This window comes from Leguminivora glycinivorella, chromosome 1 (assembly GCF_023078275.1).
Source record: "Leguminivora glycinivorella isolate SPB_JAAS2020 chromosome 1, LegGlyc_1.1, whole genome shotgun sequence".
In the NCBI taxonomy this organism is placed as follows: Eukaryota; Metazoa; Arthropoda; class Insecta; order Lepidoptera; family Tortricidae; genus Leguminivora; species Leguminivora glycinivorella.
The window spans coordinates 13447884-13469784 of NC_062971.1; the positions used below are offsets into that span (position 1 = coordinate 13447884).

General features: G+C 36.2%; 3 protein-coding genes across 3 annotated transcripts in view; 2 read left to right on the forward strand and 1 right to left on the reverse strand.

The window, feature by feature from the left end:
* The first annotated feature begins 198 nt into the window (after positions 1–198).
* Positions 199–1299, forward strand: LOC125227953. Its single transcript, XM_048132373.1, has 2 exons — positions 199–356; positions 922–1299. Exons 1-2 carry the CDS (start codon positions 233–235, stop codon positions 1197–1199), a joined length of 402 nt encoding a protein of 133 aa, XP_047988330.1. The 5' UTR covers positions 199–232; the 3' UTR covers positions 1200–1299.
* Positions 1300–2242: 943 nt separating this feature from the next.
* On the reverse strand, positions 2243–21858 carry LOC125227784. Its single transcript, XM_048132478.1, has 3 exons — positions 21725–21858; positions 2619–3095; positions 2243–2534 (listed from the first exon to the last, which is right to left on the reverse strand). The coding sequence occupies exons 1-3, from the start codon at positions 21856–21858 to the stop codon at positions 2270–2272; spliced, it is 876 nt and encodes a 291-aa protein (XP_047988435.1). The 3' UTR covers positions 2243–2269.
* LOC125227947 (IDLSRF-like peptide) overlaps positions 7834–21901 on the forward strand; it is a 98461-nt gene continuing 84393 nt past the window's right edge. Inside the window, exon 1 of the mRNA XM_048132361.1 lies at positions 7834–7930. The gene's annotated coding sequence lies outside the window, so the exon portion shown is untranslated. The remainder of the gene's footprint in view (positions 7931–21901) is intronic.

Genomic DNA, 21901 nt, shown 5'->3' on the forward strand with positions numbered 1-21901 from the left:
AAAACATTTTTTAAAGATGAATTAATTTTAGAATAGAAATTACTAACAAGCATCTAGTCAATCTTGTTGTACGTTTAGTTCAAGAGGTTTGTACTCATGCTGCATAAATAGTATATAAGATATTTTTACTTTATTATTTATTTAAATTTTTTTTTACTAAGCCTGTTTCTACAGGTCTAGACTTAGCCCCTAGGAGGCCCGGGTCGATCAATAGCTCCCACGTATCCCACGCATGCGTCGTGCGCTCGGGACCCAACCAGGAGAGACCAGGGAACACAACACTGCCGATTTACACCCGAAAAAACCAAGAACCCATCGTTTTCACGACAAAATGAGCCCAGATCCTGAAGCTGAAGGTATTTATCGAAACTTCATTATATTTGTGACGCATTTAATGCGCTTATAAAGGGTGTTTACTGTGACAAAGTTGAGCGTGTCGGCGGCGAATTGTGGAACTAATGTCTTTGATACAAAATTGTGTGGGTCGTCTTCATAGGGCGCTTTTCTCGAGTGTAAAGATAAAATTGTAGTGTTCGGGGAAGAAATTTGATGAGGTTATGTTGTGAAAAGTTAGGTTATTATTTATTTAATAGTAGTTTTTCATTGTGTTTGCACGAACTGAAAAAAATCCAAATATATTTTGCTCATTCATGTTAAGAATAAAATAACAGGATTGGTTACTTTCAATATATCTTCGAGATTATAGCTCTTACATGCGACATTACTGATATGGAACTCAAGTTGCTGTGGCATTTATTCCGGTGTCGACTGCCATTGTCATGAAATCGCCTTTTCATACAAACGTAGGACACTGTTTCGTCTATCTAAGATACGCGACTAATTCGCGACTATACTCTCGATAGTAGCTGTTATTGACTTGCAAATGGGATACCTAAATAACAATTGAAATTCTTGTTTCAGCGTCCGAGGACATGCTAGAATCAATAGACGAACTAAAAGAACGTCTGTCCTCCATGAAGCGGCTAATGGAGGAGCGCAAGGCCGCGGGCACAGGCACCAAGGACCTGTTCCAAGGCCACGCGGCCAGCCTGCAGGGCACCAACATGATAGACGGAAACTTCCTTAGCTTCGTCTTCGGAGGCTCGCTCGTCGTCATCCTGAGCGTCTCTGTCTACGCTTTTTACAACCTATACCATGCTGTTCTGAAGAAATTCCCCTCCACTCATACTGAGCTGTAATGGACTGTGCGATATAAAACTAAGATAAGGGTGGTTTTTAACGCGAGTGAGGTTATATTGTAAGGTTTTCTCGAATAAATCTCTTTTTTACTTATGTGTTACTCATTTCCTTCCCGTCAGCTTCGTGTTCGGGGGCTCGCTCATTGTCATAATTATCGTCTCCATCTACGCTTTGTACAACTTGTACCATGCTGTTCTGAAGAAATTCCCCTCCACTCATACTGACCTGTAATGGACTGTACGATGTAGATAACTTGTCTGAGATAAATTTGTCTAAACTAAACCACCCTTGGTTTTACGACTGAGAGGCCCAAAATAATTATTAATTTATATTACATTTTTAACTTAAAAGTCACTTTTAGTATGCTGTAACTTTTCCAATCCTTGATTTTCTCGAAAAGAGTTCGGTTCACTTGATCAGTTCAGAACTGATCGCATAAAATAACATACCTACCAAAATATTTCTTCCTTTATTGACTTATCTCGAACCACGTTTGACATGTTGCTTCTCTGTCACACTTACGTGTAAATTTAGAAATGCAATGTTGTTCAAAGGGGCAACATGTCGAATAAGGTTCGCGGTAGTCTTCAATGTGGAAGTGGCGCCATCTGTGCAAAGTTTGACGTAATATCCCCTATAGAAGAAATATTTGACACCATTTTATATTTGAGTTCAGGACATCCCATTAAACGCCGAGAAAATATCTTAACTTTAGTAAAAATCGATTTTCGGAGACTTTTAGAGAAAATTATACTCTGTTAATATTTAAAACTTAAAAAATAATAGCCTAATGCTTTTGGAGCTCAGAAACTCTCCCAAACTCTCTCAGAAATCTTAATTTAAATTGATATCTAACACTCAACGTTAATGTAGGTACAATAATTTTCATACTGATACGAAAGTTAAACCTTCATTTACTTTGGATAATAATAATTTATTTATTATATCAGACAACAAAGGGCCCATAATGGTTAGTACTTATACATTATTGGATATTTTAAAAACTACCTGTTAGTATAACATAAACAAAAAGTGGACACAATAATACAACAATAAAACAATAAAACACTCACCTAGTGGCGGTCATGACACACTCAAAATGCCGCGCTATAGGTGAGTCATATCGGCAGGCTATAGTGGCCAGGATGGGGTTGGTACTGGCCCGCACTCTACAAAGCAACGAGGCAGTTATTTTGCGTATTATGGCATAGTAGTCATCCGTGCGAGCTTGTGCGAACATACCTGATGCGCTGCAGAAACGAGACAGCCCCAACAGCATCCTGAAACCATTATTGTAAAGCACGCGCAGGGCACTGATGGTCTTCTGCGAATAACTAGTCCAGAGGCTGCACGTGTAGAAGACTTGACAATAGGCTTTAAATAAAGTTATTTTTACCTGTTGACTACAACGTGCAAACCTCTTTACCAGCATATTGCATCGTACCGCCAGCGCCCTACGCTCCCTCTCTATGTCTAATTGGTCTTTAAGGTCCTCGGTGACGTAGTGTCCCAGATACTTAAATGCGTGTACACGCTTAAGTTCATTATAATTAAGTTTGATGACTGGTACACTTTCCGGTAGCTTGCCCCCGACGGCCTTAAACACCATATATTCGCTTTTTTTAGCATTATACAGTAAACCATGCTTACCCACATATTCTTCACATATGCCTAGTAGTTTTCTCATAGCTCTGACCGATGGAGTGAGCAGCACCATATCGTCTGCGTAGCTGATGTTGTTGACACTAACATCATCAACTCTGCACCCTACCGGAGTTCTGCTCAATCCCTCGATCAGGTCGTTCACATACAGGCTGAAGAGCTTGGGAGAGGTTATCCCCCTCTGCCTCACCCCACACTCCAACCTGTACGTCTGAGAAAACCTACCGGCCCATCTGACACTATTGCTCTGATTAAGGTACCAATATTGAAAGATATATACCGACAGAATAAGATAATATAGTCTTCTTAAGTATACAATGTATCAGCTTGAAATATTATGGCACGTAAACCTAACTAATACTATAACATTATCTTCACCAGTAGCTTGAAGTTAGCTTATTTTATGCTCGCTATAATAACAGCTAAGAGTAATTTCAAATTCATGTGTTGAAGGCTCTATCAAAACCAATCTCAGCTCATGGCAGTTCAAACTCACCATCTAGTACTTAAAGTCTACTTTAGTATAACTGCTGCCAAAAATAACTGCTTAGATCACTAGTTTAAATTTGGACTGCAATAACTTGGTAGTAGAGTTGAAAATAGTTTAATGAAAAAGTGGAATGGAGGTCAGCAGTTGCATAATGCAGTTTGCAAATTGCTCTAAACGCGGGCTATGTTAGAGTTCTGTCAAAGAGTACGTGCTCCTGAGATAGATTTAGAATGTTTATCCGAGTAAATGGGAAAGTTTCTCGGATTTGACGTTAATGTAAGTGAACATATTTTAGAAGTTATATCTGTAAATGCATATTCAGAACGTATAGATGAAAGGTTCTTATCAACTTTTCAAAAGGCTCGCATATTCGACCAGTGTGTCCTACCAGTACTTTTACTTACAGAGCAGAAACTTGGGTCTTTACAAAATAAATCTTGAATAGGTTACAAGTAATGAAGTAACCCCAAGAGCGATGCAAAGAAGAATGGTAGGAATCTCACTTAGGGACAGAAAAACAAACAAATGGCTTCGGGAACATAGTAAAGTCACTGATGTAACCAGACGAATGGCGTAACTGAAGTGGGAGTGGGCTAGGCATGTGGCCCGAAAAGACGGTTCATGGTGCAAGAGGCTGATGGAGTGGAGACCGTGGGGAGAGTCATGCCCAGCAGCAGGGTTAGCACATGATTGCCGCGAGGTATGTCGCCGTGAGATAGACTACCCGTCCTTATGTCATTAATACAGTTAGAAGAAGACGTGTCATCTATCTCGCGGCGACATACTCTCGCGGCCATCATGTGCTAGGCCTACAGGGAGGCCAAAAATGCGTTGGTGTGACGATATCGAGGGAACAGCTGGATCAAAGTGTATAGAAAGAGCCCAGAATAGAACAGAATGGCAAAAAATGAAGGAGGCCTAAGTACATCTCTAAGATTGAAAAAGGCTAAAAAGAAGAAGAGAAAGAAAGAAAGAATTATTTATATGCAAGAATATGTACAGAAATGGTATTTTGACATTGGTATAAATAGTAACAATATTCAGCCATGCGGCATGCAAATGTTTGCAGTAATCCTAAACAAACATAAGAAGAGATAAAAGGTTGCATCAACCCATCTGCCACCGCTTGTCAAGTTGTCACAAATACACATCGTCTTAAATGGACATGACCATCATTGGACGTAGTTTTTACGGAAAAACGTTTCAATCCACATGTAATTCTGTGGGCCTAGTGAAAAGGGGTATAACTCAAATTGACTCGGTGAAAAAGGGCACAAGTCCCATCTCGGACTTGTGACCTTTTCACAAAATTGTCATTTAGTTTTAGACCTTGTATGAAAAACAAAAGTTTATTTTAATGACAATTTCTGATGGTTTGGAACGTTTCTGCGTAACTACGTCCCATTCATGCTTGCGGCGGCTGTAGGAACTAATTTGACTCCATGAGATTTAATATAAAATAGCCTACGAAATGAGGGTGCACCAGTTGTGCACGTAGCGAAATATATATATTTTCATTCTACTTATGGTTTACTTCACCGTTCATCGCACAGTGCTGTCGGCCTGTCGATCAGTCCTTCAAGCGATTTCGGTCCGGTGCCACCAGTTTAGTTCACATCTGAAGCTAATACTTGTGCACAACCTCATAAACCTTCTTCATCGCTTGAAGTCTCGAGCTTTTTTAGATTTTGATAACAAAATTATATCAATCTGCTCATTAAAGGCAGTCATTCCTAGTGATCATTGCATTCACACCTAAGTAACTAACCGAAATGGCTTAGAATAAATTAAAAAGAGTAAAATAGATGCCTTGGGCGAGGCGAACTCACGGCCACGGGTTAGTGGTGGAAATTTCGCCGGCTTGGTTGAAGTCTGGCTCAGTTGGCAGAGCGCTGGAGTATATATCCAGAGGCCGTGAGTTCAAGTGTCACCCAAGCCCAAGGCAGACATTTTCCACTTTTAGATATATTCCAAGCCTAGTGGCATCGATCGCAGACGTTTCTGCTAATCAGAAGTTAAAATTTAACCAAAACGGTATTAGCTATGTAGAAGACGCGTAAACATTTCAAAGGCTAGCTCATATTAAATTTTGTGTCAAGCATGAAATATTATAAGAAAATATTCTCTAATTATTTGTAATTATTGGATACGAAATTGAAGTATTGGAATTGGACACGCTTGAATGAAGCAAAGCAATTTAGAGCTCGGGGAGAATCAATAACAGAAAATTGTTTGGACAGCGATAATATTGGTTTTTATTAAGGCTTGGACTTTTTAGGGTTCCGTAGTCAACTAGGAACCCTTATAGTTTCGCCATGTCTGTCTGTCCGTCCGTCCGTCCGTCCTTCCGTCCGTCCGTCCGTCCGCGGATAATCTCAGTAACCGTAAGTACTAGAAAGCTGAAATTTGGTACCAATATGTATATCAATCACGCCAACAAAGTGCAAAAATAAAAAATGGAAAAAAATGTTTTATTAGGGTACCCCCCCTACATGTAAAGTGGGGGCTGATTTTTTTTTCATTCCAACCCCAACGTGTGATATATTTTTGGATAGGTATTTTAAAATGAATAAGGGTTTACTAAGATCGTTTTTTGATAATATTAATATTTTCGGAAATAATCGCTCCTAAAGGAAAAAAAAGTGCGTCCCCCCCCCTCTAACTTTTGAACCATACGTTTAAAAAATATGAAAAAAATCACAAAAGTAGAACTTTATAAAGACTTTATAGGAAAATTGTTTTGAACTTGATAGGTTCAGTAGTTTTTGAGAAAAATATGAAAAACTACGGAACCCTACACTGAGCGTGGCCCGACACGCTCTTGGCCGGTTTTTTTTATTAAGGCTGCCGAATTATTATTTCAATACCAATTTTTATTATGTTGACAATCATAACATTCATACTCGTAACACTTGATGACTTTATTTATTTAGTTAAACAAACCTCTGTAGATTGCCCACGTTAATAATAAAATATTTTTTGACAAAAATGCCATGTTTAACACTTTCAACATTTATGAAGTTTTGTAGTTTGTTGAAATACTTATCTCATTGTAGGTATAAAAGGTAATGTTGTAGGTACTTATAACTTAAAACTCATGTCAAATCAATCTTTAGGTAGGTACGTAAATATTCATGTGCATATGCAATTTTTCTTCTCTCATGAACGAAACTATAAAATTTACACTTTGTACGTAAATTTTCAGAGTTTCAGAAGATGTAACTACACTACTTAAGAAATGAGACATTGAAATCCTAAGGGAGTTAAAAATGAGATGAACATTTTGCATCAAGTTTTATTAGCATATTTAGATGTTACATTACAAACTTAATAAAGTGTTGTCAGTCTGAAAAGGGATCGAACATTTATTGAGTGCAGGATTTGATACTTTGTAAAGCAGGCCCAAGACAAAAAGGAAGAATGTAGGCATTATTTTTACTATTATTTGCTTTGTTATCAGTCTTTAACACAAATGTAAGGAATGCTGAATATGTAACAACATTACTTACATTACAAAGGAAAGTCTTTTCAGCGAAACATGTACCAAACGAATTTAATTAAACGCAGAACTCCCTAAGGGCCAAAAAATAATATTACATTACTAACATGTCCAACAACAAACTGAAACTCATTAACACTGAAACATATGGCTGTCTTTGTTGGGCGCATTCATAAATTTGAAGTGGGCGGTGGGTGCGAGAGAGACGGCGAACAGGGCGGGCAGCGTGACGTGCTCCGAATAAAGTATGGCTCGATGGAAGCAGATGGCGTGTCAGAACGAGCGCGAATGGCTCGTACCGCGGTGATTTCCATTAAGTATTTTTGTGGGTGTAGGTACAGCAGATACTAGGTAAATTCAGGATCTATTTAAAAAAAATATAAATCACACCCAAGGCAGGACTTGAACCTGCATCCTTCTCGATCACCGGGCTAGTTACACTGGCTAAAAGGGCCAGGCTCTTCAGATGTAAGGGGTTTTGTTACATTTCTTTATTTGTATATATTATATTGTAAATGTGGATTAATTCCAATCCATACTGTAAATTATAAATGCGAAAGTGTGTTTGCTTGTTTCCGCTTAGCCCATAAACAGTTTAGCCTATTTAGATGACTTACATATTTGGTTAACCTTTTGGTAACTTTTTTTTCTGAAAGCTACCTGTATGTAATAATCATTAATCGATCAAGACAAACTAACATGATTTATACTAGATAAATCGCAATAGCTACCTACATATTGACTGTCCGTAACAAACAAACAAGTATTTACACAATGCTACTCATTTAAATATGAGTTCAATATGAGCGCGACTCGGCTACGAAAGGAGCCAAAACTACTTGGTCACCTACACAAAAGTAACAAAGCCGCTTGAAATCCTCGAAATACAGTGATCCTGAAAATACTCGGTCCGCTGAAGCGGGCGCGTCTCTACGCCAACAAAGTAACAGGTAAAGGTATCGGTTCTGGTCTGGCTGCAGTCGCGCTCCGCAGCCCCGGCGACAGGACGTGCCGCGGGAAACACCCTTGTTTATGACAAACCGTGTTTGGCCGCTGCTGGCTTCGCCGAGAATATACAGGTTAGTCTTTTATTTTATTTTACTATAATTTATGTTTTTTCGTGCATTTTTCTTTATTATTCATTTAAACGAAAAGGCGAATTAAAAATTAATTTATAGGTATCAACAATGGATTTATGACGCAACAATTATTAATAATGTAATTATAATCTCATTACTTGAACACAAGTTCACGTATTAAATGCCACAAGCCCTTTTTTCAATAAAAATATTATTTTCACGATAAATTACACAAAAATGTGAAATACTCAAGCAGAAACACGTTTTCCAGATGAAATACCGTTTATGTGAATGGCCAATACGGTTCAAAGGACGCAGCGCTTTTAACGTTTAATCCGTCGGTACAAAGGCGTTCCCCGCTTCCCGGTACAAAGAAACTGTTGCTCTACTCAACAAGTAGAAATACGCTTATACCCAACACAAAGAGTTTTTGTGCCTGAAACAGCCAATCGGGATTATATTTAGGCGTCTACTACAGGCATTTTCTGAAATTTTTAAAGCTGAATACAGCTAAACAGGATTTTATTTAGGCATCTAGTTACTGTTACTACAGACATTTTATGAAATTTTTGCAATATTAGGTACTTTGACATATTAGATAGGTTTAGTTTGACATAGGTTTAGATATTTACGTAAGTATCATTGGTGACATTTAATTACAATCATAAATTTCATGTTGTTGTCCCTGACTTGGTGAAGAGTATATGTTGTCTTTGGGAATATAATTTGACCCCTTACGTCGCATATAAGTGTGTTTTTCTTTTTTTTATGTTTTTAGAACCAACCGCCGTCGTCCTTTGTTTCTCGTTATTAGCACATATATGGAAAAACTGATAAAATCAATAATTATGGCACTCTAAGATATGTGGTACAACTACAGGCAGGGTCCAAATTATTGATGTCTATGTCTATAATCAAAGCTGGAAATTTTTTGTAGTAGTATCTTTAATATTAATCGTCATTGTAGCTTAAAATGACTTAGATTATAATTATAACGAGCAGTTCCATTCTCGATTTGCCACAATATTTAATCGTACAAATGACAACCCTTCTGACTGCTGACCCTCAACCAGAAATTTTTACGTTTTAAAAACGTTACTCGTTAGCGCAGTATGTCAGGAAAATTATACAGGTAATTATTGTATGGAGAAATTTATAACAGCGCTAATGGTACTTAGGAAAAATAACATACATTTTCCGTGACGCTTACACTACCGAATAATGTATTCTAAAAACTCCACATAAAAACTCATGCTATTATAGGCTCTGTAACGAACGACTCGTACCCTTAGTGAGTGGACGGAGTGTGGATCCGTCGGCACGTTATAAATATTTATTTTATGTTTGAGTTGTTTCAGCACTCAAATCTTCAAGCATAAAAAATTAAATTACATCTGGGTATCTGCGTTAAGTGCAATGGTTTTTCATGTTATAATCATATTTACTTATATTTATTTTTCGTAAATTCTTCAATACGTACGCAAAAACAACCAAATATTGGCTGCAGTAATACTTCAATAGCGGAGTTGCTGTACATAAAATGAAAACCGCGTGATAAATTGTCAGTTTTTCATAATGACATTTTAAGTTTATGTACTTCCCGCAGTTGTTCTTTCCGACAATGCACAATTAACGCGTTATTTTTAATCCCTTGAGCTTTCCATTTTTAATACAAAGACTTGGTAAGAATGGTAAGTATGAACTTAGCAGGCTCAATGTTGAAAATATGTGAAATCCTTTGTTGCTCGATTGTGTCAACAATCAGTTTAATTTTGAACTTCGAAAATATATTTTAATGACCAACATAAGTAAATGGATTCGACGAAAACAATACTTTCTCACAGCTTAGTACGGGCATCAGTCTATGAAATCTTAATTAGTGTTATTTCTATTGCTACTTAGTTTTATTTCCATATAATAATAAAAATCGGAATTCTACAGGATTTCAAAAAGAAGATTACATAGAAGTTACAATCATTATTCAACAATAAGTACAAGTGACATTTGATTTAATAGCTTTTCTACTCTTGTGTGACTCTTAACTTCGCGTTATAGAATATCAACCAAAACTGGACAGGAAGAGGCATGGCATACAATAAACAATAGGTACGCGACAAATATAGTCCTATTGGAACATAGGCTTAGGCCCTCGGGGCCGCCGAACAATGATTTTGCATACAAATTGCTGTATTGTTTCCTCAAACAACATGCTTGGTTTCCTCTCAATTTGAAAGCTTCAGCGCATGTGTGCGTACGTTTGTTCCTACAGTTAGTGCTCTGAAAATCGTTCTACGCCTAAATGTCGCAAAGCAACTCAAACAATTAAATATAGATTTTCAAATAACAGGACAAGTTTTTTTACAAATTCGTTTTAGATAGATAATATATCGTAATCGTATATGACTACAATTAATTTCAGCTCAATACTTTTATGCTACGATTTCCCGAAGGGTCTTGACTGACACACAAACAGACGGACTGACAATAAAGACAAGTGATTCTCTAAGGGTACAGCAGTTCTCGAAAAGTTTGTATATAGCCACGTCAGCAAACTTTACTTGATCCTATTTTTAACCGTCGCCTCATATCTCAAGAAGGACGGTTATCAAGTCGTCTGTATGTTTTTTTTTTTTTTTTTTTTTTTTAATGTTTGTTCCTCGATATCTCCGTCGTTACTGGACCGATTTTGAAATTTTTTTTTTTAATTGAATGTATATGCATACAGATTGGTCCCATTTTTCTCAGAACCCAGTTCTGATGATGGGATCCTGGAGAAATCGAGGGAACTCCTCGAATCTGAAAGGCATACATATAGTGATTTTTGTGTTTTTAAAGGAACAGCATGCATTTAGGTACGGAACAGTGACATTTGGTGCAGTGGAACTGCTGATGATGGCCAGAATAGAACTCTTCAAATCTGAACGGCACGCTTATAGTGACTTTGGTATTTTTATAAGAACAGCATGCACTTTCATCCAGAACAGTGACATTTGGTGCAGCGGAATTGCTGATGATGGTCAGAACCGAACTCCTCAAATCTGAACGGCACGCTTATAGTGACTTTGCCATTTTTATAAGAACAGCATGCGCTTACGTCTAGAACAGTGACATTTGGTACAGTGGAACTGCTGATGGTCAGAACCGAACTCCTCAAATCTGAACGGCACGCTTATAGTGACTTTGGTATTTTTATAAGAACAGCATGCACTTGCGTCCAGAACAGAGACATTTGGTGCAGTGGAACTGCTGATGATAGTCAGAACCGTACTCCTCAAATCTGAACGGCACACTCATAAGTGACTTTGGTATTTTTGCAAGAAAAGCATGCATTTAAGTTCAGAACAGTGACATTTATTTATTTAGTTATGTTTGTTAAGCATATTGAGTTTTCAAGTCAAAGTTTGTCAAGCTTCGATTTCTTATAATATAATATCGGATTCATGAGGAATTGAGGAAACTCCTCATACCTTAACGTTATACGTATATTCATTTATGTTGCCATCTGATAATTAAAGCATTAAAAGCAGTTTTAAAAAATACCTACACATTTCTACATAATCCAACATTCGCAAGTAACTTTCACCAGAACCCGAAAGGCGACGGTTTTTTTTTCTTAAAAATTATGTTACCAACATTTAGTGATATAAGTCGACTTTCGTAAGATATGTACAGGATAATTGTTATAATCAAGAAAATATAGATACTAGGGAACCTTAATGACCAAATAAAACTTACTAAAATCTCAATTCATGAAATAAATCTTGGTAACAAAAAAGGAATAAAAAAGTACAAATTTTTCGAGAACTGCTGGGTAACATTTTGAGGTACAGAATCATAAAATTGAACATGTTATCTCTAACCTATGTATATAGTAGAGATGCACCGAATATTCGGTTACTATTCGGTATCCGGCCTATCCGGCCCTTATTTTAATATTCGGCCGGATACCGGATAGTGACGTACTATCCGGCCGGATACCGGATGTGCTATTTTTGATTGAACGATTTTGGGGTAAACAAATTAAATGCAAAAAAAACAGTTACGATTGTAATACCTACTTATAACCAATAGCCCTTTATTATTAAAAAAATAAAAATTTAAATATATATTTTGCCTTGAACGAAATAATTATAATAAAACTAGTTTTTTGCACTTAAAACGGACTTCGCGCGAAGTTCACTACGCAACAAATCAAAACCTGCACGACGCGCCCGCTCCCTGCTTAAATTGTAGGTGTTGTAGGTAAAATTCTGCTGGCCGAATATTCGGTGGCCGGATACCGAATATTCGGCCGATGATTGGGCAGAATATTCGGTATCCGGTATCCGGCCAAACAACTATTCGTTGCATCTCTAGTATACATATAGTAAACAAAGGACATTATTAATAGTCAAAGTGTTTACCGTTTAACATAAATCCGGTTTTATTGTAAAAGTTTGTTTTATAATTAATGATTCTGATACGTGTTTTATTCTCTTAAAATTAATGTTGTTACATGTTTTCATAAAAAAGACAAATCCAATTAACTTCAATCTAAATTAACAAGTAAGTTTTGTTTTAAAAACACGAAATCTACTCTTTCTTTGAAAAACTCCATTTATAGACTAGCTAGAGTGCTTTGTTAATTTTTTTTATATGTAGGTATCTACGCTTAGGTAGAAAAATCGAACTAGTAGGTACATAACATATACCTTGAATTTAACTGCCTGAAGGTCCAATACATATAACGTCTCTTTACATTATCCCCTTGGGCGCTTGTTGGGGATAGTCGGGAAAGGTTTGAAATGGTTTCCAGAAAGTTACTAGCACCCTTTGATTTCAGAATAATTTACAATAAAGTAGGTATATAGTAAATAAAGTTTTGAGCAATTATTGTACCTCAGTAAGAAAACAACAGACGCAATAAGTATATGGTGCGAAGTGCAGGATTTCAGTTAATTTGACGCCCAAGACAAAATGGAAATAGTTTTGCTACCACGTTTTTGACACCATCTACTTATAAGGTAATTATTAACTTCTTTTAGGCTATAACAGAAAAGTGCATATGTGATCTCTTGTAGTAGGGAAGAAAAATGCTAGTTTGATTCCTCCTAGCAATTAAAAAAATACGTTAATTAAGTTATGTAAGCAAATTTCAAAATTTTATAAAATTCAATTGATATCTCACTTGAATAACTGTGCAATGTTAACCTTTTAACCAAGCCTCATAATCGACCTGTTTATTATTGTGTAGTTTTTGTACCATTTACTTTTAGACGTGACATATTTACCTACACGTTTCATAGGTTTCCTAATTCGGGTCATAATGGAAAAGCAATGTTTAAAAATACACCTTTACAAAAAGGTTAGACCCTTTTATTTTACCGTCAATACAAAGAGTAAAGGTAAATATCGTCAGCGTCAAGCTTCACAAAGCAGTTTCTTAAGAAATTTCACTTTTTAAGATAAGCTATTTTTTATACCACGACTGTGGAATATAAGGGTGCGTCCTGCTTGACTTTACCAAACCACATAGCCTTAGTGCGTTTTCACATTATCCGATCCGATATCGGATGTCGAACCGATATCCCATACATTACAGGCGCCATCTTGGATTTTTTCTATTGAAATCCTTCCGACATCCGATATCGGATCGGATAGTGTGAAAACGGACTTAAGGGCATTTGATGACAACTTTAATCATGTTTTACGCGTTCACAAGGAGCTAAAGATTAGTTATACGAGTTTCAATGTGACTTACACAATTTATAAGTAAAAACTTCCCCAGTTTCAAACTCATCATGCAAAACGGTCTCATCTAAGCTCGTACCACGAGTTTTTTACATTAAGGTACAGCGGGGCAAATTACAGGCAATTGTAACTGATCCATTTTTTTCCACTATGATGTTTAGTTGATAATGCAAATATTGTGAAACATGGAAAAAATTAACCAGTTACATTTGACCCCCAGTCGAGAATTGCCCCGCTGTACCTTATATAATATGTTACTTGAAAGCGTAAATGTCAAGAAAAATGTTTGAAAGAAACTTTTTCTTGCTTGGGTGTCGTAGAAGTCGACTCTGTTATATGGGGAATACTGGTGTGGGCAATGGGCTAAGGCCTAGGGCTGTCACTGTAATATCACAAATTCGTTTTCTTTCAACCCGTTAATTGCCTACAGTGGCATTGATATTTGAGCAGATCCCCTTTGTGAACACAGGCGTGAGTTTACACTGTCCAGCAGTGGCGGCTGGTGAAAATTTCTGCTAGGCAACACTGAGCATTAAGAAAGCTACTTTAACATTAGGTATTTTACTACTAATCAATTTTAGGCAAGCCGGTGGGAATCGGCTTGTATGGACCAGCCGCTGCTGCTGTCCAGTGACGTACTCTAAACTCATGGTAGATGCTCTGTGTGCGTAGCCGAATGCACAAACGCTCACGAAACGCTCACGATAATATATCTTTCGTAGCTCTCTATCTCTATCGCTCTTGCGTGTTGGAGCGACAAAGCCAGACAACATTTCTGCGGCGTTTCGGTGGCGTTTCGCGTCGCAGAAATGCCATTCAGCTACGCCCTCTGGTTGACCTTTGGTTAGTGAACTTAGTGATGAAGACGGCCGTGTTGTGAATGTTGAATGAAGTCCAATATAAAGCGTATCCCATACAACCATTTCAGTCGCAAAATCTTCAAATCAGTAACTAACTGTCAAATGTGACATAACGCGTGGTAACGTCGTGCAAACAATGCGACCGTATTGATACAATAACAAAATGTAGTCTTCGTGTGCACTCGTTACGGTAACAAAATGTGTACGAATTTGTGGCTGTCAGTGTCACTGTCAGAATGACTTTTAACGACACTTTATTAGTCGACGTTTGCACACATAACGGTAACAACATGTGGACGAATTTGTGGCTGTCATTGTCACTGTCAGAACGGTTTCTGACAGTGACATTGACAGAATTTGTACACACATGTGTAGGTCTGATTACCGAACTGCTCCTAAACCACTGTATCCGCAAATGACAATCTGAAATACGAAGGTTTCTCAAACTGTCTTGTGAAGTTGTGGACTGGTTGCTTTGAATCATTTAAATATGAGCGAATTAAATAATAATAAACGACGACGACCATTTAAGCACTCTTCGACATTTTATAGAAATGTGGGAAAGTTAAGAAAAGTGCAGAATGATAAGAATAAGAATAAGAATAAGAATAAGAAATTTATTTGCTAGAATACTTATAACTAAGGTACAGATGTTCGTGTAAGAAGACAAGTAAAAGTATTCAGTCATCGTCATGACGACATGCAAATGTTTCTTAAAACTAAGTATTAAATTTATTAATTATACAAAATATATAACTAATATTAAAAAATTACAAAATTAAAATCTACACATTCAACAACAATAATAATTAACTTCATTCCATTGTTATATAAATATAAAAGTATGTCAACGACTAAATATAATTAAAAGAGTTATTCTCACGTAAATCACAATTATTATTATTCAATGTTTCAATATGTTTTAAAATTACAATTAAAAAAATTCAAATTAATTTATAAAATTCAAAATATTATTACTAGGATGTAAAAATAAAAATTATAAAATAAAACAATATTCCATTCAGTCACTTCCGTTCATTCGTTCATGCTTCCTTCCCGTTCCACTACCATCCATCCCTCATTCATTCCACGATATTGGCGGTAGCCACACATACTTTTGAAGTTGGCTCCTTCTTCATTTTTATCCTCCATTTTGTAAAATTATCATTAAAATAAAAATTAATTTTAACTTACAAATCGAGATTTTGTGAACCCAGAAATGGCTGATCGTGCTACAAAAGACTGTCTTCAAGTGTTCGTCGAGACTACAGGGTAAGTCATTAATCTTTTTTACTTTATAACGATACTTGGATCTTTGTAGATTTAAAAGATGAGAGTACCCGTTGATTACTAAAAAATAATTATACTATATGTGAAATAAATGAAATTAACTATGTATTCTCTTGTTACAGGACGAGAAACCGGGTGAAATAGACAGCCAACATGTACCCCTGCCGGACCAGAAGATGCACGAGGGTGACGAGGTTTACGTGCCCATTCTATTGTACTCGTAATACAACATTGTGTATATCGCATTGCTAGAGGTTGTTTACCTTTTTTCAGTATTTAGGGGTATTAATACTGGCCGGTTACTTGGACGATTATTTTTTCCGCTACTAGTTTGACGTTGTTTGTCAGTTTAATCTTAATGTTTATCAAAAGTCATAACAAATTGAACTCGTACCTAATTACAACCTTGTCATTTTGAATATTGAGTTTATTTGTGCTTACTGCGATTACCTGTCCAATTTGAAGTTTACTGTGACAAAGCTTTAAAGTGTTTTACAGTGACATCTTAGCTGTCTATTGGTAAACCTTATGTCGTTGCAGTAACGTACACAAATAAATAGTGTTATGGTTTATGATGGTAGTTAGCAATTATTTTATTGAGTGTAGAGCTAAAAGTCAAGTAGAGCTGTACAGAAAATTAAAAATTCAATTTAAAAAAAAGTAACGATCAGATTAAAAGATAAATACTCTAGATGAGTTTAAAAAAATAAAAATCAGTTGGGGTGTCTGAGGTTTTGAGTGATACCGGAAACACCGTGTATATAATTTTTAATTCTTATTGATAAAAATGAAGTGTAGTGTTGCTTTACACAATAAAAGTAGGAATCAAATGAAATAGAGTATTTACTGTGATATTAATAGAATTTCTGTTGCGCAATGATAGTTTTTTTTCAGTACAGATGCTGCTTTTTCTAACGCAGTAGTGCGAGGCGAGCAAATCAAGCAATGATTCATTTCTTGTCTGGTCGAAACTCTTAGCTTAGATTTAGGTACTGAAAATCGTCGTACGATACACGTGCGAAAAGGACATTCACAACTCGTGTCGAAGTAAAACACTCCCTTCGTTCGTGTATTAATTTATCGCTACTCGTATCGATTTTCCTCTTTTCCGCACTCGTATCTACAAGTATTTTGTTTGGGTTACAAAAAAAACACATTATTTACTCTACTACGTTTTATTTATGTCTCTTTAACATTACAAATTTGTAGACACTTATCTATACAAAAATCTTGACTTAAGAAGTACATATCGCTGAAATTAATGTTGATAATTAATATTAATGACGACTACTTCAACAAGTGTCAATTGTGAAATGCCGCAAAATACTAGTTGCTCTATAGAAGACCATAATAATATGATCCCCGATCCTTTACAACCCAGGAGCTCGGTACGCACGTTACAATTTTTTTTTAATCTTCTTTAGTGAGGGCAACTGAGTACGACGGCATATTTAATTGTTTATAAAGTTTGAGGATACCTGGAAAAAATTATTAATAAATATTCACTGCTTTCGGTCACGCGTGTACGCTGCGACCATTTTGCGACCGTTTGTCGACCGTTTGGTGACCGTTTGGCGACTGTTTTTTACATGGAATATTACCGTCTTAATCCATATTTTAACAACTTTATTGGTTTTCTAGGCATTATTTTTATTATTTCAGTATAGTATATGCACCGGAGCACTAAAACTTCACCAATCAATATACATAACACGCAAACACCGAGTAGTCAATAATATTATTACTGGTTAAACTGAGGTAAATTGATGGCGCGTTGATAAATTTAGACTTATTTTATGAAATCACTCGAGCAATTTAATTGGCCATGGTAATTAGCCCACATTATATTACAAATGCAAACAATATTTTACCTTTAACAAATTCTTACGCCATTACAGTTTAATGTCAAATGATTTTATTTCTTTTTTACTTTGACGTCTCTGACAGTCGCCATTTGAAAAGAATGAAATGAACGAATGATTTTGGGAAAGTAGTCGCCAAACGGTAACAATGTGTGCACGCGTAGTGCACACTTCTGTCACTTCTGTGACCATTTGTGCCTGTTACCAATCGTCCCCATTTGGGTCGCCGCGACTAAACGTCGACCGTACTGCGACTAAGCATTGAGACCCGAAGACCTGTGTGTACACAAAATAGGAGGATTTGCGTAGGAACGGCGACCGATTATGGTTATATGGGATAAGTATATCTAGGTCAGATCGGGTCATCTGAATCGTATAACGACTATACTACATTGCATTAATAAATCACAGTTTTGAAATAGCCATACAAGATTACTTGGAATAAACGACGTACATACAGCCTGGCAAAAAAAGAGTAGAAAACAATAGGGGCGCCACCGGCTATGCAAATCGTTTTGCATGTGACAACTATTTTGACACTTTTGAATGAGAACAGTTGAGTGTTGCTATTTTTTTATACTACGTCGGTGGCAAACAAGCGTACGGCCCGCCTGATGGAAAGCGGTCATCGTAACCTATGGACGCCTGCAACTCCAAGAGTTTCACATGCGCGTTGCTACCCCATTAGAAACTTGTACAATCCCTTTTGCTGTGTTAAATACAAATGTGTGCTATTATAAATAAATAAATAAAATATTTCCATTTCTACTCTTTTTTGCCAAGTTGTACGTCTGCCTATCTGTTAAGATAGTTATCTACTAATGGATTGTAATAGTAAAATGGTATAACGTTAAAAACATGACGTTAAATTACTTACCAGTAATTGGAATACCGTAATCAATGTCAAAAAAAGCTTTTCACATAGATTGGGTTCAACAAACTTTTAGTATTATTATAATTACTCTAACGACCGTTTAAAAATGCCGGTGATAGCACTTCATACACTTAATCGTGACATGCGGGAAATGGATGTATGTAATAAATACCTACTTGTGTAGGCACACGCATTTAAATAAGTAGGTGTGTAATTAGTGACTTCATTGTGTAATTATTTACTAGTATTAATTTAGACTCATAGGTAATAAAAGTCCGTAAGTTAGCTAGTATAGGTATATAATTCCCAAGCTCTGCGCTTGTGAAAATAAGTTCCTCCCTCCCAACTAACATTCGTATGTATTTACGAAATGTTATGAAATATTTACCAGCAGGTTTGCTGTTAGGGAAACATGAGAAAATAGGAAAAATACCGACGAAATATAGTTTCCACTCTGGATTTTTGCAGAGTTTTTCAAGTATGTTTTTAAATAATATTTTCGGGTACAAGTTGATATAAGTTAAGCGGGTTACTCACGTGTTATGCGTCGCGCTCTCGATATGTAGAGGGGTCGCTACTCTTCAGAAAGATCCTCGAAAATGGATCGAAACATGTCGAAGGCTACATCGACTTACACGTGAGTAACCCGCTTAAAATATTTTTAAATATTTTTGCGGGGTGCGTATCGATCGATATAACTTTTTTTGATATATTTTTAGTCGTTATAACGATCGTATGATATAATTATTGAATCATATAACAACAAATAATATACTAACAAATTGTATAATTCTTATTTAATATAGTGATCATTTTTTCGAAAAACATTTATTATAACATACTTTGAGTATAATGATTATTTCTAATAATAAATAAATTGTATAACACAAATTCTTTCTAAAGCACAGTTAGAATAAATAAAAAATTCAATAAATTAGATCCATAATTTACCAGAAAAGTAGATTTTTTTTTTTAATTAAATGGCCTCAGTCCCATTGGTGGGACTATTTTGCCAGTGTCAAGGTGATATAAGCTAATTGTTTTAAGATTTTGGTACGGTAAGTACGACAGTGTTCGGTAGTTGGCACTTGTAAATTGATAGCTAGATTTTACAACCAGGGCACGTGGACTATTGGCCGTTGACGACAAAAAAGGGGCAAAACGCGTTTCGAGATTAATTCTTCATCAGCTTCTCACTATAACATTAGTTTACTGCATTATAAGCTATCGATATTACACTTTAAACAGCATTAATGAGCAAAAGAAGGAGAAAATATTCACGACACGATACCGCTAAGATGGCGCCCGTACCGGAAGTCCACCAGAAATGTAGATTAGCTTAGAACTGTGACCCCTACACACAACGCGCTGCTTCCAGCAAAAATAGGTTAGGTTAGGTTAGAACTGTGACCCTTAAACATATGTACTGCCAGAAAAGTAGGTTAGGTTAGGTTAGAACTGTGATCCCTTCAAAAATTAAAATTTTGAAAAAAACCCCCGACTGCGACATAGTTGACCGATTTTCATGAAACATGGCTAAGAACACTCCCGACTAACTCAGCTTTCAGACAAAAAAAAACTAAATTTAAATCGGTTCATCCGTTCGGGAGCTACGATGCCACAGACAGACACACACACAGACAAACAGACAGACAGACAGACAGACAGACACGTCAAACTTATAACACCCCTTCGTTTTTGCGTCGGGGGTTAAAAAGTATAAAATTAATTCATGAAATGTTTTATACCTTTTGCTAGTTATATTATACTAGTCGTATATCAATAGATAGTTATACCATATAACGGTTATTATAAATAAGTGTTATACGAAATAATGATTATACTAAATAAAAGTAGATATTTTGTGATTATACCAAATGTTAATTATGTCAAATGAGTGATTATATCCTTTAATAATTTTTAAGAAAAAAAAACCGTCGCCTTTCGGGTTCTGGTGAAAGTTACTTGCGAATGTTGGATTATGTAGAAATGTGTAGGTATTTTTTAAAACTGCTTTTAATGCTTTAATTATTAGATGGCAACATAAATGAATATACGTATAATGTTAAGGTTTGAGGAGTTTCCTCAATTCCTCATGAATCCGATATTATATTATAAGAAATCGAAGCTTGACAAACTTTGACTTGAAAACTCAATATGCTTAACAAACATAACTAAATAAATAAATGTCACTGTTCTGAACTTAAATGCATGCTTTTCTTGCAAAAATACCAAAGTCACTTATGAGTGTGCCGTTCAGATTTGAGGAGTACGGTTCTGACTATCATCAGCAGTTCCACTGCACCAAATGTCACTGTTCTGGACGCAAGTGCATGCTGTTCTTATAAAAATACCAAAGTCACTATAAGCGTGCCGTTCAGATTTGAGGAGTTCGGTTCTGACCATCAGCAGTTCCACTGTACCAAATGTCACTGTTCTAGACGTAAGCGCATGCTGTTCTTATAAAAATGGCAAAGTCACTATAAGCGTGCCGTTCAGATTTGAGGAGTTCGGTTCTGACCATCATCAGCAATTCCGCTGCACCAAATGTCACTGTTCTGGATGAAAGTGCATGCTGTTCTTATAAAAATACCAAAGTCACTATAAGCGTGCCGTTCAGATTTGAAGAGTTCTATTCTGGCCATCATCAGCAGTTCCACTGCACCAAATGTCACTGTTCCGTACCTAAATGCATGCTGTTCCTTTAAAAACACAAAAATCACTATATGTATGCCTTTCAGATTCGAGGAGTTCCCTCGATTTCTCCAGGATCCCATCATCAGAACTGGGTTCTGAGAAAAATGGGACCAATCTGTATGCATATACATTCAATTAAAAAAAAAATTTCAAAATCGGTCCAGTAACGACGGAGATATCGAGGAACAAACATTAAAAAAAATAAAAAAAAATAATAAAAAAACATACAGACGACTTGATAACCGTCCTTCTTGAGATATGAGGCGACGGTTAAAAATATACCAAATGTTGTTATATCAAATGTTACTATACCAAAAAAATGTATACCAATCATTACACACCCATTTTTGCGATGTTGTGTGTAAATAATTCTCTGTTGTTGATCTGTATTTATGTGTGTCTTTTTTTTGTATTATTTTGCCATGATTAAAAAATATTTCTATTTCTAATAGTATGGATTTAAGAGATTTCTTATACTTACTTAACAATCTTCTTCTTGGCACTAAGCGGCTTCGGCTTGTTGAACCTCAGCCGAATCTTCTCCAAGACCTCACTAGGAACCACCACATCCCTCCCACCGCCTTTCTCCAAGTATTTCTGTTCTTTTCTAAACATGCTACCGGAGAAGTTTTGATTCAAGGTCGTTTAGAATCCGACA

What these genes read in the sequence shown, in the direction of transcription:
- LOC125227953 (XM_048132373.1), top strand. Translation starts at nt 233, where the DNA reads ATGCGTCGTGCGCTCGGGACCCAACCAGGAGAGACCAGGGAACACAAC. An exon ending in CCCAGATCCTGAAGCTGAAG is followed by an intron (nt 357 to 921) that starts GTATTTATCGAA and finishes TTCTTGTTTCAG; the next exon opens with CGTCCGAGGACATGCTAGAA.
- LOC125227784 (XM_048132478.1), bottom strand. Translation starts at nt 21,858, where the DNA reads ATGTTTAGAAAAGAACAGAAATACTTGGAGAAAGGCGGTGGGAGGGAT. An exon ending in GCCAAGAAGAAGATTGTTAA is followed by an intron (nt 3,096 to 21,724) that starts GTAAGTATAAGA and finishes CAATAGTGTCAG; the next exon opens with ATGGGCCGGTAGGTTTTCTC. An exon ending in TGCAATATGCTGGTAAAGAG is followed by an intron (nt 2,535 to 2,618) that starts GTTTGCACGTTG and finishes CCTCTGGACTAG; the next exon opens with TTATTCGCAGAAGACCATCA.